The 17,006-nt window shown below is 48.7% G+C and overlaps 1 protein-coding gene across 1 annotated transcript in view; it reads left to right on the top strand.

The window, feature by feature from the left end:
• The window catches only part of ITIH5 (inter-alpha-trypsin inhibitor heavy chain 5), a 68,662-nt gene extending 53,914 nt beyond the window's left edge, over positions 1–14,748 (top strand). The window contains exons 9-14 of the mRNA XM_026648619.1: positions 472–781; positions 4,681–5,228; positions 5,502–5,552; positions 6,853–6,969; positions 9,966–10,343; positions 11,167–14,748. Coding sequence (XP_026504404.1) covers positions 472–781; positions 4,681–5,228; positions 5,502–5,552; positions 6,853–6,969; positions 9,966–10,343; positions 11,167–11,465 — 1,703 coding nt within the window. The 3' untranslated portion in view covers positions 11,466–14,748. The remainder of the gene's footprint in view (positions 1–471; positions 782–4,680; positions 5,229–5,501; positions 5,553–6,852; positions 6,970–9,965; positions 10,344–11,166) is intronic.
• Positions 14,749–17,006: the final 2,258 nt, after the last annotated feature.

Here is a 17,006-nt window from a genome sequence, read left to right as displayed (position 1 = left end):
TAATTTCATGTATATAGTTATGAGGTTAAAAATGTGTCCTCATGGCTTAAAACAAGTCCAGGCTCCAAAAATCCATTTGGGGTTCTGGGTTTAGATTCCCATCTTCTAACATTCAAGAATGGAGCCAGGATTTCGCTTCAGGACTGTCTCTAGTATTTTTAGCCTTGTTTTCCACCTCCTCTGTTGCAGTCACTGGAGTGGCAAATGTTGTGTTTGTAGTGGTGCCCGTTGACAGAGGTACAGACCCGTCAAGAGGTGGAGTAACAGAGCCTGCTTGCAGGAACAGTACTGTTTTTGAGGGAAAGGGCACATCACAATGAGTAGAACATATCAGATGTTTGCAAGCTGTTGAGAATTTCTTGTCAGCTATTTGCACCGCACATAGTCAGGACTAGATGACCTCCTGAGATCCCTTCCAACCCTGATATTCTATTCTATGAAAATAAGCTCATGACTTTGCTGCCTTCCCAGGTACTAATATTAACGAGGCTGTCCAGACCAGTGCAAAGCTGCTTAACAATTACATCGCTCAGAACGACATTGACGCCAGGAGTGTCTCCCTGATCATCTTCCTGACAGACGGGCGGCCCACGGTCGGGGAGATGCAGTCCTCCAAGATCCTCAGCAACACCAAGGAGGCTATCCGTGAGAAGTTCTGCCTTTTCACCATTGGCATTGGCAACGACGTCGACTACAAGCTTCTGGAGAGGATGTCCCTGGAGAATTGCGGCATGATGCGGCGGGTCCAGGAGGACGAGGACGCAGCCGCACAGCTAAAAGGGTTTGTTGAGCTTCGCCCTGGGCGCACTGGGGCCTTGGACAAGACTGGGTCACCCCTCTGGGCCTGGGTTTGGGGAGGAGGGACCTCAGATAAATTCACAGTAGAGACAGGCTCTAGCGGCGGATGGTGGATCTGGATTTTGGCTTCCCCAGGGAATTTGTTTATAAAGATATGGGCCGTTAGCAAAATGTGGGTGCCAATACAAGGCCCTCCCCCTCAAAAACTTGGGGCAGTTACAGGTTTGATGGTGGTTGAGAGGTGTAGCTCAGATAAACCCTTACCAGTCTGGGCATGGATGGTGTCTGTAGCCCAGGGGTTCTCACAACAATTTTTTTGGTGGCCTCAGAGTGCGGCCACCAACTCTTGTTGGTGGCTGCTCTGACACTTTGTTCCTAAAATACTTAATTAACTTTAGGAAAAACAAATAAATATGCACATACACGTGTCTAAATCAGTGTAATTTATTTATGTAGAATTTTTTTTTGCAAACTCAATAATAAAAATAATGTACAGTTGTCTCTATTCTTTACTGACCCTAAACAGAACAGAAACACAAATAAGGTGCTTTGCATGTTCTTATCGTTTTTCTTGTTGTGTCTTTTGCTTTTGTGGTTGCTTTTTTTAAAGACTTCCTAGTTACTAAGTCTGCTGGGCAAAGTGATATTAACAAACATATAAATACATTTTTCACAGCAGACTTACTCAGCCCAGGCAAGCCTGCGGACAAATTAAGCCCTGGATGGCAAGGTGGATATGGAGGCAGCAGGGGCCAGGAGCACTGGGGGAGGCAGTGAGGACCAGGGGTGATGGGGGGGGGTGACCTTGGGGCCAGAGCCCACCACTATATAGCCAGGGAATGGCGCCTGAAGCCCCATGGCTGGAGCCTGCCACCCGCCACCCCAGGGCTGGAGCCTGACCCCACCAGCGGTGGGAAGGTGGGGAATTCACTGGCTGTCTGTTCCTCCAGCTTTTGTGTCTCCAGAGGTGGGCAGGGCCCAACCACTGCTGGTGGCCCTGGGGGAGGGGGCTGCTGCTTTGCCGCCCCCCACCCCGCACCAAATCACTACCCAGGAGGCTGTAGCCGCAAGAAAAGTCCACAGTGGCTGCATTTGAGAAACGCTGCCCTAGCCTCTGTTTGCCAGAAGCTGAGGATGGGCAACAGGGGATGGATCAGTTGACGATGACCTGTTCTGTTCATTCCCTCTGGGGCACCTGGCATTGGCCCCTGTTGGAAGACAGGATACTGGGCCAGATGGACCTTTGGTCTGACCCAGTATGGCCGTTCTTAGGGCTGTAGAGCTCTTTCCATGGCTGGATGGCTACTTGGGAGTTCTAAACCCCCCTCAAGATACAGTGTACCATAGTACAGCTTTGGTGCACTTCGGAACAAGGCTTTGGTTTAAATTTTTTTGACAGAGATATTGCGTGTGCGCCTAAATCTGGGTGGCTGGAGAGCTGGGAGACACTTACGTCATCTCGCCCCAGGGTGCAAATGGAGAAACAAGGACTCATTGCCCGTTTAAATAGATGTTAGACAATGTGAAGATGCCTCGGCACAAACAGCGTCTGCTTTCTGTGAAAATTTTTGATTTGGGTTTTTTATTGAAAAATATTTCACCTCAAACCTAAAATATTTGAATTTGGAAATGCTGCAACATAGCCTCGTGGGAGTCATTGTTTGGTTGCCTCCTGTCCTCATTCACCTCAATGGGCTGGGCTCCCTGACCGGACTACATCTCCCATGGTACACCATAGCCAGGGATTTTCATATAGCTTTGCCTCCCCTCTTCAAGAGGGAGACCATGGTGCACCATGGGAGATGTAGTCCAAACAGGGAGCCAAGCCTGTAGAGGAGAATGGGAGCATGAGTCACCCAAACGAAAACCGCCATGAGGCACTGTGGCTGTATTTCCACATTGAAAGTTATTCGGTTTTTGACCAAAATTTTTTGGTGTTTGAATTTCCGCCAAATAAATGAAATTTTCCATGGGGGAAAAAGCTCCTAGTTTCCCTAGGTATCCGTAGGGGTGAGCCTGCACACCTCCAATCATAGTTGTGTTGCTCTGTTACACTATGCTTAGCATGCTTGCCTTCTCTACTTTAATACATTGTGGAAACCCATCCACCACCTTTCCCTTGGGAGTTGCACCTTAGCATCTGAAATTTGGAAAGCAGCAGCATAAGTGTCTGATCCTGAAGCATTGAAAGCCGAGGGAGCTAGATCAGGCCGCAAGAGCTCATCAGAGAAAAGACTTGCTTGTAAAGGTAGTGGAGTGTTGTCCAGTGGTTAGAGTAGGTAAAATGGAGTCAGGATTGCTGGGTTCTCCTCTCAGCAAAGCCACTGACCCTCTATGTGGTTTCAAACAAGTCCCAGTGTCCCTTGTGCTTTGTTTTAGTACTCTGTGACCTGGATTGAATAATAGCACTCTTAGGGTTAACTGATGCTTCCAAAGGGCTTTGAGGTCCTTAGACTGAGGGCACTAGAGTGCTCAATACTATTCTAAAAAAGGAAACTGAAAAGCTTTTTATAAAGAAAAAATAAAAAATGTCCAAAGTCCCAGCTCTTTAACAGCCTGTATGTGCAGGCATGAAAAATCAATGTAGCTTGACCACAAAAATAGAGTTGAAGCCAGTTCTTTGTTCGTTTATCTTTCAATGCCTGATTTCAGGGTTCTGCGAGTCCTGCCCTGCAAGAGAAGAGGAGGCTGAGACTGGAAAGCTCAAGTCTGGTAGGGAATGCAGTGCTCTCCAGGTGGCTTTAGGTCTCAGTCAGGCCATCAGTTGTAGCAGGGGAATCATGCAGCCGTAAACTCAGGTCTGGGTCCCTTATAAACACTTTTCAATCCAACCAAGTGGGAGACATTCCCAGGCATGTGGTAGGTCCTGTAAGAAAGCCCTAGATGAAACACCAATATATTATGGGTGTATAATCTTCATAAGAACGTAAGAACATAAGAACGGCCATACTGGGTCAGACCAAAGGTCCATCCAGCCCAGTATCCCGTCTGCCGACAGTGGCCAATGCCAGGTGCCCCAGAGGGAGTGAACCTAACAGGTAGTGATTAAGTGATCTCTCTCCTGCCTTCCATCTCCACCCTCTGACAAACAGAGGCTAGGGACACCATTCCTTACCCATCCTGCTAATAGCCATTAATGGACTTAACCTCCATGAATCTATCTAGTTCTCTTTTAAACCCTGTTATAGTCCTAGCCTTTGCAACCTCCTCAGGCAAGGAGTTCCACAGGTTGACTGTGCGCTGTGTGAAGAACTTCCTTTTATTTGTTTTAAACCTGCTGCCCATTAATTTCATGTTGTGGTCCCTAGTTCTTATATTATGGGAACAAGTAAATAACTTTTCCTTATTCACTTTCTCTATACCACTCATGATTTTATATACCTCTATCATACCCCCCCTTAGTCTCCTCTTTTCCAAGCTGAAAAATCCTAGCCTCTTTAATCTCTCCTCATATGGGACCCATTCCAAACCTCTAATCATTTTAGTTGCCCTTCTCTGAACTTTTTCTAATGCCAGTATATCTTTTTTGAGATGAGAAGACCACATCTGTACGCGGTATTCAAGATCTAGTGGAAGCCATTCTGACTCTCATAGAATCATAAAACAAATAGTGCTGAGATCTTCCCCTTCGAGGCCTCCTGTGTCAGAGGAGATCATGTGGAATACAGCCACTAGATCCTAGCACAGAATCCATGCTCAAAGAACCAGGGAAAGGCAATCTCCTACCAACATGCCTCTGATATTACCTTGGGAGAATATCCCACCCCGAGTGCAAATTCAGCACTCACTCTGTGTGTGTGTACCCCTGCGTACATGTACCTGTGTGTGCATGTGAGTACCTGGCTGAAAACACTAACCTGTGGGAAATGTGACTTGTTTCAGGTTCTATGACGAGATAGGGACGCCCCTTCTCTCCGACATCCGGGTTGATTATCCCAAAGACAGCGTGGAGCAGGTCACTCAGAACCTCTTCCCCAACTACTTCAATGGGTCCGAAATTGTCATTGCTGGGAAGCTCATCGAACGCAACTCGGGCAAGCTCCACGTGGAGGTGACGGCCAGCAACGCCAACAAGTACATTCTCCTGAAAACCGACGTGGCCATAGACGTCCCAAGCAAGAATGACATCAGGGGCTCTCCTGGCATGGAGGATGGCAAGGAGACTCAGAATTATGCTGAAAGGGCATGGAGCTATCTCACCATCAGGGAGCTGCTGACTTCCTGGCTGAAGAGCGATGACAGTGAGGAGAGGGAACACTTGATGGATAAAGCCAAGTCATTGGCCCTGACCTACAACTTCATCACCCCCTTCACCTCCCTGAAGATGAAGGAGTTACAGGCAGACCTGCCTAAGGAGGGTCATGCCAGTCCTTCTACTGAGGGCACTGGGGAAAGAGTGCAGAGTTTGCAAGGACACAAAGCACCACCAGGTACAAACAAAATAGCTATAATAATTGGACACATTCCTTCGAAACAGGCACCCCTCAGAACTGATATCATTAGAAAGGATTGTCTAGTGGTTAAAGCACAGGATCGGGAGGTAGGAGACTGGGATTATAATCCTGGTTTTGCTAATGACTCAATGCGTGTCCTTGAGCAAGTCACGTAATTTCTCTGAGCAGTGTTTTGGGAACATTGTTGTAACATTGCTTAGTCTGTTATTGAACCTGTAACTCTGGCTGCCTTCTCTTCCCCACTTCTAGGTGTACCCAAGCAACCGGACAAACAAAGAATTAAAATATCCAGAACATCAGGTCAGTGTCTGTTTCCCAGTTCTATATACTTTGTAACTGAAGATAAACAACGGTTGGTTTACAAAAGCCACAACTCTTAGTGCCTTTGGCGTACACCCTCCTGGAGCAAACCAGCAAAGATCCTATTCATCTGATTAAAACCCAGTAATTTGGAAGAAAAAAGGAAAAAAGAGAGAGGATCAGGAATTGCTAAAAGTTAGTGAGGAGGCTAATTAGGAAGCACAGTGGGGTGGTATATTAGGAAGACAGGTGCATTATTTAAAACAGACAGTTCATTTTAGGAGTCATAAGGGCTTTATTTCAATATTTTAGCATCACAATAACTTGATTTTCAAAAGAATGTTGCTGAAATTTTAAAAGCCAGGAAAAAAATGTCAAAACGTTTTCACGATATTTTTAATTGTTTTTTGGACCATCCTTTAAAACATTAAATAGACCTAAACCAAGACCCTAGATCTGAACTTCACCAGACACCAAAGAAGATCACACTTAGCTCTGAAGTTCACAGCTCAGGCCAATCTCTGTATGGCTGTGTTCCACCAGCTGGCGCTGCAGGAGTGGATCCCTTGCTGTGTGGGAAATCTATCTGCTACTGCATCAAATTAATATTGATGGGCAGGAGGACTTGCCCAGACTCAACTGTTAATGTTCATTGTGCCTGATGTTAATGCTAATCCTAGGGCTGATCAAGAATTGTCCCCCTGAACTGTTTATTGATAGAAAATTGGGTTTTGGACTAAACAAAAAGTGGCTACTTCCCATGGAAAATTTTGGATTTTCATCAAAAAACAGAACACTCAAAATGTTTTCAGCTGAAAAAAGAAATGTTTCAATTCTGAAGTGCTGTCATGGAGCCTTATGGGAGTTGTCGTTTGGGTGCCTCACACACTTATTCGCCATGGGCCAGGGTCACATCTCCCATGATGCACCATATCTGCGCAGCTGCTGCATTGCATGGCAGCCCTTCACCAAGAGGAGAAACTGTGGTGCATCATGGGAGATGTAGTACAGCCAGGGAGCCTGGCCTATAGAGGATAATGGGGGTATGAGGCACCTGAACTGCAACTCCCATGAAGTACCGTGGCAGCACTTCAGAAATGAAATATTTTGGTTTTTGACTTTTCACCTTAAACTCAACATTTTTGTGGGGGAACAAAACCAGCTATCCCTAAAGCCTTTAAAAATGTACCAGTAGATCTTGAAGAAAACAGAGACAAGGCTCTTTGAGACCTGTTTTGTGAGATTGCACTGGTATTCCATGAAGTCTCTTACCTTTGCTCTCCTTTTCATGTCTTCTCAGCGGATGGAGACCCTCACTTTGTCATTGATTTCCCCTCCAGCAAGCTAGCTGTCTGCTTCAATATTGATGGGCAACCAGGGGACATTCTCAGACTGGTCTCCGATCATAATGAGTCTGGTAAGACAATGGGGAATCCTGTTGGGGCTACCCCAGCAGCTGATGCACTGGGGAAATTTGAGCTGCAGGTATCAATCCTACAGTGAAAATACTTAGCAACAAGGTGATTTATGCATTAAACTTACAACAAACCAGAGAGCGAGGAAGGCATTGTCACCATTTTACAGATGGGGAGATGGAGGTGTAACCCACACACCTTCTGGGTGTGGTGTTCTGTCCCATCCAGCGGCACTGAGACCACTTAAAGAGAGAGATAAAAAATGAGTCTGCTCTACAACCTTAGCTAACAGCTAGTTGGCTTTTAGCTCATGCAGTAGAGGCTCATGCACTAAGCTCCAGAGGTCTCGGGTTCGATCCCGCCTGCCGCGGAGCGGGTTCTGTCAGTGTTACAGAGGCACATGAGATCTTAGTGGCTGTCTATGGCTTAGCACCAATCACATGCAGAACCTGCTGAGGGGTGCCCAAACTTTGCCCAACCCAGGGCTCCATTGGCAGGAGGCCAGGAGCTGCAACTACTTCATGTCAAATGGAACAGATTGCCACCACCCCATATATTTACTATGGAGATGGGGACCATGGAAATACAAAGACCCAGAATGCAATGCTCCAGCTTGATTTGAGCAAGCAGCACCTGATTAGGTAAGACACAGGTGGTCTGTATGCCGCATTTGACTACAGCTGGAGCAGGCACAGCTAAATAAATGGCCATCTTGAGTTTTAGATGCTAAACCTGTGGCACGGACATGAACCAACAGCCTCCCACTGTTAGAGATTATGCTAGGGCTCCGCCCCCCCCCTTTGCTCCATCTGCAGGTTTCACTAACTGATTCTGCTTCCGTAGCCCACTGGTTGCAAAGTTGCTGAATGCAACCACAGGATTGCAGAGTCTTCTCGGCAGAGTGGGGTGGGCAGGTTATTAGCATTTAACTGCATACTGCTTACTTAGGGGGCTGGAGGTCTTCAGTGCTAAGTCCCTGTCAAACCGCAGTAAAAGGGTCCCTGAGCACTGAGGCGGTTAATGACTGTTTGTTTTAAAGGAGGGTCTATAGTAATTGCACTAAAACAGTTTTTGCCTCTGGATCAGTCCTGAGAAAGCTAAACCCCAAACGATTAAGTCTCTGCTTTGCATAGGCCGGTCTGACCCCCTGACTGCCAAAAATTCAGATCTGATCTGGAATTCCTAAGCAACATGGTTAGTAAGTGGATTATTTGCGAAGCAGGAAAGCCGTGGAGTGGGGGTAGAGGGCGTAAAAACCAAAGACAATACGAAAGTCTGTCTGACAAGGAAAAAACGAAACAAAACAAAGTCACCGGAGAGCTATTTCGTGTGGCACTTTTGTCGCATTGGCCCAACTTCCCTGTCCCATCTGTGTCCAGCCCCTGTTTGCTTCAGTATAAACCGAACCCCTCGCAGACAGACCACCAGCTTCCTTCACCGGCTATGTTGGCTGGTTTTTTGTGGCTTGAGAGGAGCGTGCACTTGAGGGAGAAGAGCGTCGCCCAGGTTCAAATAAATGGCAGCTAAGTGTATGGAGAAAGGAATGAGAGTTTCTCCTGTGACCGCTGGATAGGGAACTTTTCACCTCTGCACTGATGGCGCGAGGCCAGTCGTGACCCTCCATTGTTACCGTCTGAGTGTGGTGTCTGTCATTTTGCAAAGAAATGAAAGTGACGTCACATTGGCCGGTTCCCCCAGCCCTCCATCGGTTCTGACCCCACCCAGTCTCAGCTGCGCTCCCCCTTCATCTCTTCACCCCCCTTCCCAGGCCAGGTGCAGCAGGGAGGGAGTTGCAGAGGAGCCGTCCCATTGCTCACAGGTGGGGAAGGGAGAAGAGGGAGTGGAGCAGCCCTGAGCTGCTGGGCTTTTTCCGCTCCCCCGCCCCGCCATGAGAACAATGTGGGCTCCTGAGGGGAGAGGGAGAGAGCGCTGCCTCCTCCAGTAGTCCTGATTGGCTGCTTATACCCCAGGAGGTGGGGCAAAAGCAGTCAATCAGAAGGAAAGTTTCCCTTAGGCAGGGGTGAAACGGGCCCCTCAGCGACCAGGCTCAAGTTGTAGAATTTTTATTTGCCAGGTCTGCAACCCCTTTGAGCCAGGCACACTGTAAGCACGGCCTCCCACCGCTACCTGTGGCTTCTCCGGTGCAGAATTGAGACACGCTGGAAGGGCAGAGTGGGAAAAGCGTGTATAACCACTGGAGTTACAGGTGCCTCTCTGTGCCAGTGCTCAGAGACTATAAGTCTGGTGCTGTCCCACTGAGGGTCCTTTTGTTCAAGCTGTAGAAGTTGTGCTTTTAGCCCTGGGAGTCCTGGTTCAATCCCTGGCATGTTGGCCAAGATGGCGTCCATCACATTTCCGCTGCTGTCGCCTGCGTTGGAGTGTTGGACCTTTTCAGGCCTCAGGCAGCAGGGCTGTTGGACCAGAACCTCTCACCATTGCCACATTAGGTGTACTGCAGCCTACAGAGAATGACCCACAGCCCTGATGCCCATAGAGCAGTGGTATTAGGCCAGATCCAATTTCTCTCTTACCAGAAATAATTCCGTCCCATGGTCCTGTGCAGAATGGGATTAGACCCATGCTGGTTAACACTCTGTGTGACTGAGCAGGGTTCTAGGATGGTGTTTGTCAAAGCAAGCCATCGCCTACCTGCCCTAGGTAGATGATAATGCAGTTTTCAAATACCATGCTAACACAGCGCTCAAGGAAAATATCCTCTCTCACACTGACCAGGGCAATGGTGGCAGAACTCTGCTAATAGACCGGGGCCTGTTTTCAAACTTGGATGTCCAAATATGCAGTTAGGGGCTTAACTTGCGGCAATCAAGTTTGAAAATTTTGGTTTTAAACAAGATGGTGGCTGGGAGAACTAGGATCCCAGCTGAGTGGTACTTCAGTGTCCACTCAAAATGAGGTTTTCATTACGCATGATCCACCGCAGCAGCTCGGAGTGGTTCATTCGCTCACATTTTAAACCGCTGGTTCTTTTCTCTAAAAGGCGTAACTGTGAACGGGCAGTTAATTGGAGCCCCGGCTCCTCCCAACGGCCACAAGAAACAACGGACCTACTTCAGCACCATCACAGTCCTCAGCAATAAGCCAGCGCGATCCTACGTCGAGATCACACCCACCAAGGTCATCCTGGATGATGGGGAAAGATTCATTTTGCCATGTGACCGGAGTGCCACGGTGGGGAGCAGCGGCCTTGAGGTGTCTATCTTGGCCAATTCCAATGTCACCGTGGCAATACAAGGCACCATCAGCTTCGTCATCCTGATCCACCAGTACAAGAATCCTGCCCCCTACCAGAGGAATCACCTGGGATTCTACATTTCCAACAGTAAAGGGCTCTCCCCTCAATCCCATGGACTGCTAGGTAGGTGTCACGCTCTTTCAGTTGTAACCCATAGCAAACTGTTTCTGACTGAGACGGGTGAGATGGGAGAAGCGACTATTTCAAAGGGGTATGAGGGACAGAGGCAGGAGGTGGTGGGCCTAGAGGAATGGGATGGGTCAGCTGAGAAGTGGGACTGTTGCCTTGAGCCAGTCATGACCAACTTTTCTGCCATCAGAAACCCTCATGTTCTCACCCCTCTGTTCTCCATGTGACCCATCTCCCCTAGTGTATCTATCGATTGTAATTATATGGCCCCATTACTACAATATCTGAGCACCTCACAAATTTTAACATATTTATCCTCACAACACCCCTGTGAGGTAGAGAAGTGCTATTTGCCCACTGGGGAACCGAGGCCTAGACAACAGGGGACTTGCCCAAGGTCATACAGGAAGCCTGTGGCAGAGCAGAGAATGGTGTCCTGAATTCCAGGTTAGTGCCCTAGTCGCCGCACTCTCCTTCCTAGCTTTGTGGGTATAAAACAAGTGATGTTACCCTCCAGGGGGAAACAGGAGGCTCTCTGCTAGTGGCAGCTCAAGAAGCAGTTTCCAAGCTTAATTGGCCAAGGCCTGTGTTTCTGGAGGTGAAGAAGGAGCAGAGTTCTAGTCCCAGTTCCCCCTGTGTGGGTGAGAGATTAACAAAAGAATTGTAGAATGTAGCTTCTTTCCACCATTGCTGGGAAACCCTTCAGAATCCCCAGAGCCATTAAAACCTGGTAATTTGGCTGCTGCTTTGGAAACCCCTTTAAAAGACTCTGTCGCAAAGCAGCTGCTTTAGGAGTAAGTTTAATCTTTCCTTGCAGGTCAGTTCTTGTACCATGAAGTCAAACTTACCCAGGACCCTCTGGGTGGAAGTCCCCAGCTGGTCAGTCAGAACTCAACTGAAGAGCCGAACCCGAGACCAGTGAACATGTTAAAGGTAAAAGGTAGGCTGGTTCCTGTCGTGTGGAAGCAGAGAAAGATCTACAACGGCGAGCAGGAGGTCGATTGCTGGTTTGCCAAGAACAATGCAGACAAACTGATTGATGGAGACTATAAGGATTATCTTGCTGCTCATCCCTTCGACACAGGAACCAGCTTCGGGATGGCTAACAGACTTTAAGGCCGATCACCGGTTGCATCAGCAGATTCAACAGCAATAACCCTGCAGGTGGTTCTTACTTTTTTTAGTGCCAAAGAAACAAATCTTTTCCCTTTGGAAATCAGCTTCCCCTCTTCTGTGCTGGCAGGTCGTGGTGCTGAGTGCAAGGGGGGGGGGAGGTTTGTGTTAAAGTGCTCTCCTGGTGGGAAGCCAGGGAGAGGGGGAGGTATGTCAGATTTAGCAGTACAGAAAGATACAGGTGTAAAACTAAATGCCCAGGTGGATCTGCGCAATACCCACCAGTGTCTGGCTAAGGTAAGATATAAGTCATACAACATAACCCTTCCTTTGGTGGGATAACATGACGGGAGGTACCTGCTGTGAAAACTACCTGGGGCAGACGTGCTTTTAGGGAAAGCATCCCACAAAGGAAAGCCCACAGTCACTGGAGGGTTAATGAACAACACAGAGCCAGTGAGTCACAGCAGGGCGTTGGTTTCTTGGCTATCCAGACAGGTTGAATGGGGTGTTAAGTGTGACAGTGTGAACCTCTAGCCACCAGAGAGGCTCACTAGTGATATACGCCCGCATGAGGCGTCTTGCTGTTAGAGTATGGGAACATCCTAAAACAGCAGTTACAGCCTGAAAGAGTGACAGTGGTGGTGTAACTTCCACCCCTTGTAGCATCTTGATGAAATGTTTCAATCCATGGGCTCTCCTGTCTCGGAAAGGAAGGAGGCTCCAACCCACACCACATCTGCTTGATCATAGCACTCGGCACCCATTCTATTTAATAGAAGCGTCGTTACATTCTCTGGATAGGAACAGTCAGCCAAGCTCCAAATCCATTGACCACAAAATGGTCCCAGCTCTTGTACTGAAATACAAATCCCATATAACTGTTACAGTCGGGGCCCACGTAAAAGGGGATGAGCCGTATGGCGGAATGTGAGCTTTATCCATTCCTGATCCCCAAATGCTTATCATCTGACACTCCTCGTCTTTGCTTCTGTGCAACGAAGGCGATTGGCAACACGAGGTTGTGAAATGGGCCGTTAAACAGATACTCACGCTGCAGGTATGTGAAAGCTGAGCAAGCCACTCAAGAGGATTTTGCCAACCCAAAATGTAGAGACTGATCTATTTTAAAGCGAGACATCATTTAATAATGCTGTGTGTCAGCCTCCAATGAGATCCTTTATTAGAAAAGTCTGCTAGAGAGGACGTCAGCAGACATGAAGACATATGTGCCTGGGAGGCCAGAGCTGAACTAAAGTTTACCGTATCTCCCTGGGGGCTCAAAGGGAAGCGGGAAAGGGGGGAAAGCACCTTAAGCAGCCAAATGATATCCAGGTGTTAAGAGAGTACTGAAGAACTGCTTTGGCCTAGGAGAAATAGACTAACTCAGAGCTGATATTTGTATGTTTAAACATTATAATCACATCTAGAGTCTAGGACATCTTTCACCCACAGCATCCTTGTCCATGTAGAAACCACCACTCCCTAACGCTGTATTGTGGAGAAGCATTGAGCTAGCAGCATTGCTCAGTTCAATCTCATGTTTTAGTGAATTTTCTTGCTTGTTGCAGGGAACGATTCCATTAGAGCTTCCCACGTAAAGCCCCGCTAAGGTACCTCAAATGCAGTGCTGCTGCCAAAATGCTGCGAGTGCTTTGCAGTGGAATTTGAGCCTGAGGCTATGGCTACACTACAGACTTCAGCCAGCATAGATCTGTCAGTCAGGGATGTGACGAGGGGTGATCCCTGACTGATGTGACTGCGTCGACAGAAGCCTATAGCATAGCCAGAGCTATACCAGCAAAACTGTGTGTTTACTAGGGTAGTTTGTTTCACTCCTGGTGGGTGGCTTTACTACACTGGTCCTATTGGGTTCTGGGAAGTGGGCGGGCACAAGCCCACCCATTGCTAAAGGACCCTCCCCCAGCTTTAGGGGAGGCTCCACAAGGTCCAGGAACTCAAATAATTACAGGGGACAACCAAAAATGTCACAGGGGCAGGTGTGAAGGTCAAAGGGTCAAACAAAGGGAACTTGAAGGGGACACCGAGCAGAGGACCCCGGACAGCGCCCACTGCTCCTCGAAGGCGTCAAGGGAGCCAGCGGACGCTGCCCAGAGGAACTTTGCCGGGATACGTGAGCGAAGGCAGGATCGGAAATGGGCCCCACAGTTGCAGGAAACCCCCTCAGCCAACCTCCTCTCCCTGGTCTTATAGATGGCTACTTTGGCCATCGCCAGAAGGAGGTCCCGCGATTCTGTGGGGCCACGGATGGGGTGTGAGTATCTGAAAAGGTGAGGGGAAACGTGCAGCCAGAAAGGTAAAAGGATGGTCAGGAGGAGCCGGAACACTCCAGGTCTACGTGCACCAGGGTCTCCCTCACGCCGTAAAAGGGACAGGCGCCAGGGACGGGGGTGAACCACGCCAAGTACACGCCCGTGCTCAGTATAGCTGTGTCCACACCATAGTACTTTGCCAGTATAGTAACCTGGGAGTCCCATAAAGCCCTAGTGTAGACATGTTCTGAGGCTACCGCACTGGGCACGTCTCTCTCAGGAAACAATCCTCTCAGAAGAGCAATTGGCAGACACTGAGGAAGTGTGCTGGGTGCTGCCTTTCTCCTAAACAGTAAGCACAGCGTTGGCTAGCAGGCCATTGCTAAACAAGGCAAAGCGTAGCCAGCACCAGTGTAGCACCCATGATCAGGAAGTGCTGTGGGGAGGGGAATGTTGCAGAGGGTGGGAAATTGTGCCAGTTAAACTGGCTGCTTACCCGGAAAACGTCTGGTGGCAAACCACGGTCGACTGACTCCTGCACTGACTTGACTGTTTTAATTGCAGCAAGCGACCGGGATGTTGGTCATGTAAGAAACATTCCTGAACTCATCAGACACCTTTGGACTGTGGTTATTGCCACGGGATTTCCCTGGGTTCGCACTTTCCACCTCCCCCCACCCATATTTCAGCTCTTTAGAGGCAGGGTTTGAGTTTTCTACATGGTGCTGACCTGTTCAAACACACGTTCCCTTCGAGGGCAGCTTACTTAGGGCAGCTGTAGGGTTCTATTCCATCGTACACACCCTTCTGCCCCCTTTCTGTACATAAATATGTATTGCTAAAGCTTCGAGTGCACCAAACATCTCCCCCACCCCATTATGGACATGCTATATCAGTTGACCCCAAAAGGATGAAATCTAACCCCGTAGGTATAGGGAGCACCTGCAACAGCACAGTTGAGATTCGGTCAGTGCGGATCCAGTTATCACTTTTCACAATAAATATACTTTAGAGTGACCATGGAGATGATGTTTTTATTTAGTGTGAAGCAGAAGACACTTGGTTGAACCTGTTATGAGACTAAGGTTGTGCATGTGTTTTATGTTGCTAGACAGGGGAAGAAGCAGCTGCACCAAATATTGTTCATAGAATATCAGGGTTGGAAGAGACCTCTGGAGGTCATCTAGTCCAAGCCCCTGCTCAAAGGAGGACCAACCCCAACTAAATCCCCAAAGTGCCCCCTCAAGGATTGAACTCACAACCCTGAGTTTAGCAGGCCAATGCTCAAACCACTGAGCTATCCCTCCCCCTATCAGGTGGTTGATTATAATGGCCTTTGTGACTTCAATGGAGATGCTTAAAAATCAGCAGCAGCCTCTGGCTTAGAGCAAGAGCTACGAACAATAGATGTCAGAGTCTTGCCACAAACAATAGATGTCAAAGTTTTGCCATTGAGTGGTGGAAGGTTGGTCCAGTGGTTAGGGAACTAGCCAAAGACGTGGGAGACCTCTTCAAGTCCCAGCTCCGCCAGACTTCCTCAGCGCCCTTGGGAAGCCGAGACACAGAGACGCTATCTGCAAGATGAGACTAATGGTTCTTCCCTGCTTCCCAGAGGTGTTCTAGTCTATACAGGTTCTTCTACCACACTCATCACCATATTCTCTCAGTGCTTTACAGTAGCGCCACAGGTGACGTGACTAACAGCTATCACAGCCGCCCAGGGAGAGGAGCAGGTGCAGTGAGGTGGATTTTTTTCAAAATTGTTTTCTATACAATGATTGAGATGCTCAGAGCTGACAGTAATTTAAGTAGCATAGATTTGAGGGGAGCAGGATGGGACCCTAGAATAGCACCAATTGCAAATCCTAGATTCTCCTCTGAATCGAGAGCTTCTGAAAGGCACCACGGTGTCTGGGTCTCTCTCACTTACTATTTCCCTGCCACTGCGGGGGACCTCGGGCACTGGTGCACCTCGGTCGCTCCTATTCTCGGCCTGTGGCACAGAACAGTCTGGTACCGTGTGATAGTTGGTCTAAGTAGGGTTATTGGCCTTGGGGTGCAGGGGCTGGGTGGGGGTGGTGGCCTGTGATATGCAGGTCAGATGGGATGGCCTGGTAGGCCCTGCTAGCCTTAAACTTTATGACTTCCTTGGAGAATGAAGCCACCCCCCGCAGAATGATTAGCACAGGGCAAGAAGTGTTGCAAGAATCCCCATGTGGCGCCAGCTGTGAACGAGAGGAAGCACTGGTAGGGCTGAGGGTAGCTCAGCTCCTTTTCCAGTCCCTATTTGGTGTCTCTAAGATGCCAACAAGAGGGTGGGGAGAGCAGTTGTAGAATGAACACCTACCCATCGTACTCCAGTTGCCTACAGCACAAGCCATCCTATAGGGCCTATGAGCCTGCCTTACGGACCAGGCCCCCATTGTGCTAGGCGCTGTACAATCAGAGCACAAAAAGACAGCTAAGTGCAAGGAAACAAAACAAGAGAGACAGAGTGGGAGAAACAAGGATGGCAGCATATGGCATGTTAGTGCCACTGTGTTGGGGGTAGGGGGACGACTGTTACTTAGGCAAGACTCAGCTTAAGGAAAGGGAAGGGGGCAGGTGTGGAGAGAAGCTAAGGTGAAGGGACACTGAGGGAGGGGGAAGCTTGTAGCAAACAGCCAATCAACCCAGGGCACAGAAAGTCAGGACGTTCTGCAGTTCTGGTGGGAACATCCAGGGGTCCCTGCTTCTGCTCCTGTGGCTAGAGCCTCTGGCTCCCCCAAGGCCACTTGGTGGGGGCAGGGAGCAAAAGGGAGGCACCTGTATCCTAGTTACCCCAGAGTGACATCTGCAGCTGATGGGTGGGTGAGGTCTTTCACCTGTGACACTGCACATCCTGGGAAGTCCCATGGCTGAAGACATGGGCAGGTATCTTATCCGCATGCAGTGTGGACGCTAAGAGAACATGGGGAGGGGGAGCGCGCAGGGATACTTGGCCTTTTCTACACTGGGCCGTTTTCACCCATTCTTATTTAATGAGTGACATGAAACGTTTGTAAAAAGTCTTGGTCCAGGCCCTTCTGCAGCCCAGAAATTTGGCCTTTTGGCCAACTTAGCCACCCAACTGCAAGTGTGAAACTTTGATTTTACTCACCCTCGCAAATACCCGTCCGGCCAAGCCCTTTAGAATGGCCAATGCTTGAGGGTTTGTTCCAAGAGCAGTACAGTTGGATAGGGGGAAAAAATGGGTCATTTGAATCATGTTAATAGGAAATTCAAAAAGCCT

Source organism: Terrapene carolina, unplaced genomic scaffold (assembly GCF_002925995.2).
Source record: "Terrapene carolina triunguis isolate 2854851 unplaced genomic scaffold, T_m_triunguis-2.0 Scaffold68, whole genome shotgun sequence".
Classification (NCBI taxonomy): domain Eukaryota; kingdom Metazoa; phylum Chordata; order Testudines; family Emydidae; genus Terrapene; species Terrapene triunguis.
Note: the sequence above shows the minus strand (reverse complement) of the source record. Positions and strands in the feature narration are given on the sequence as shown.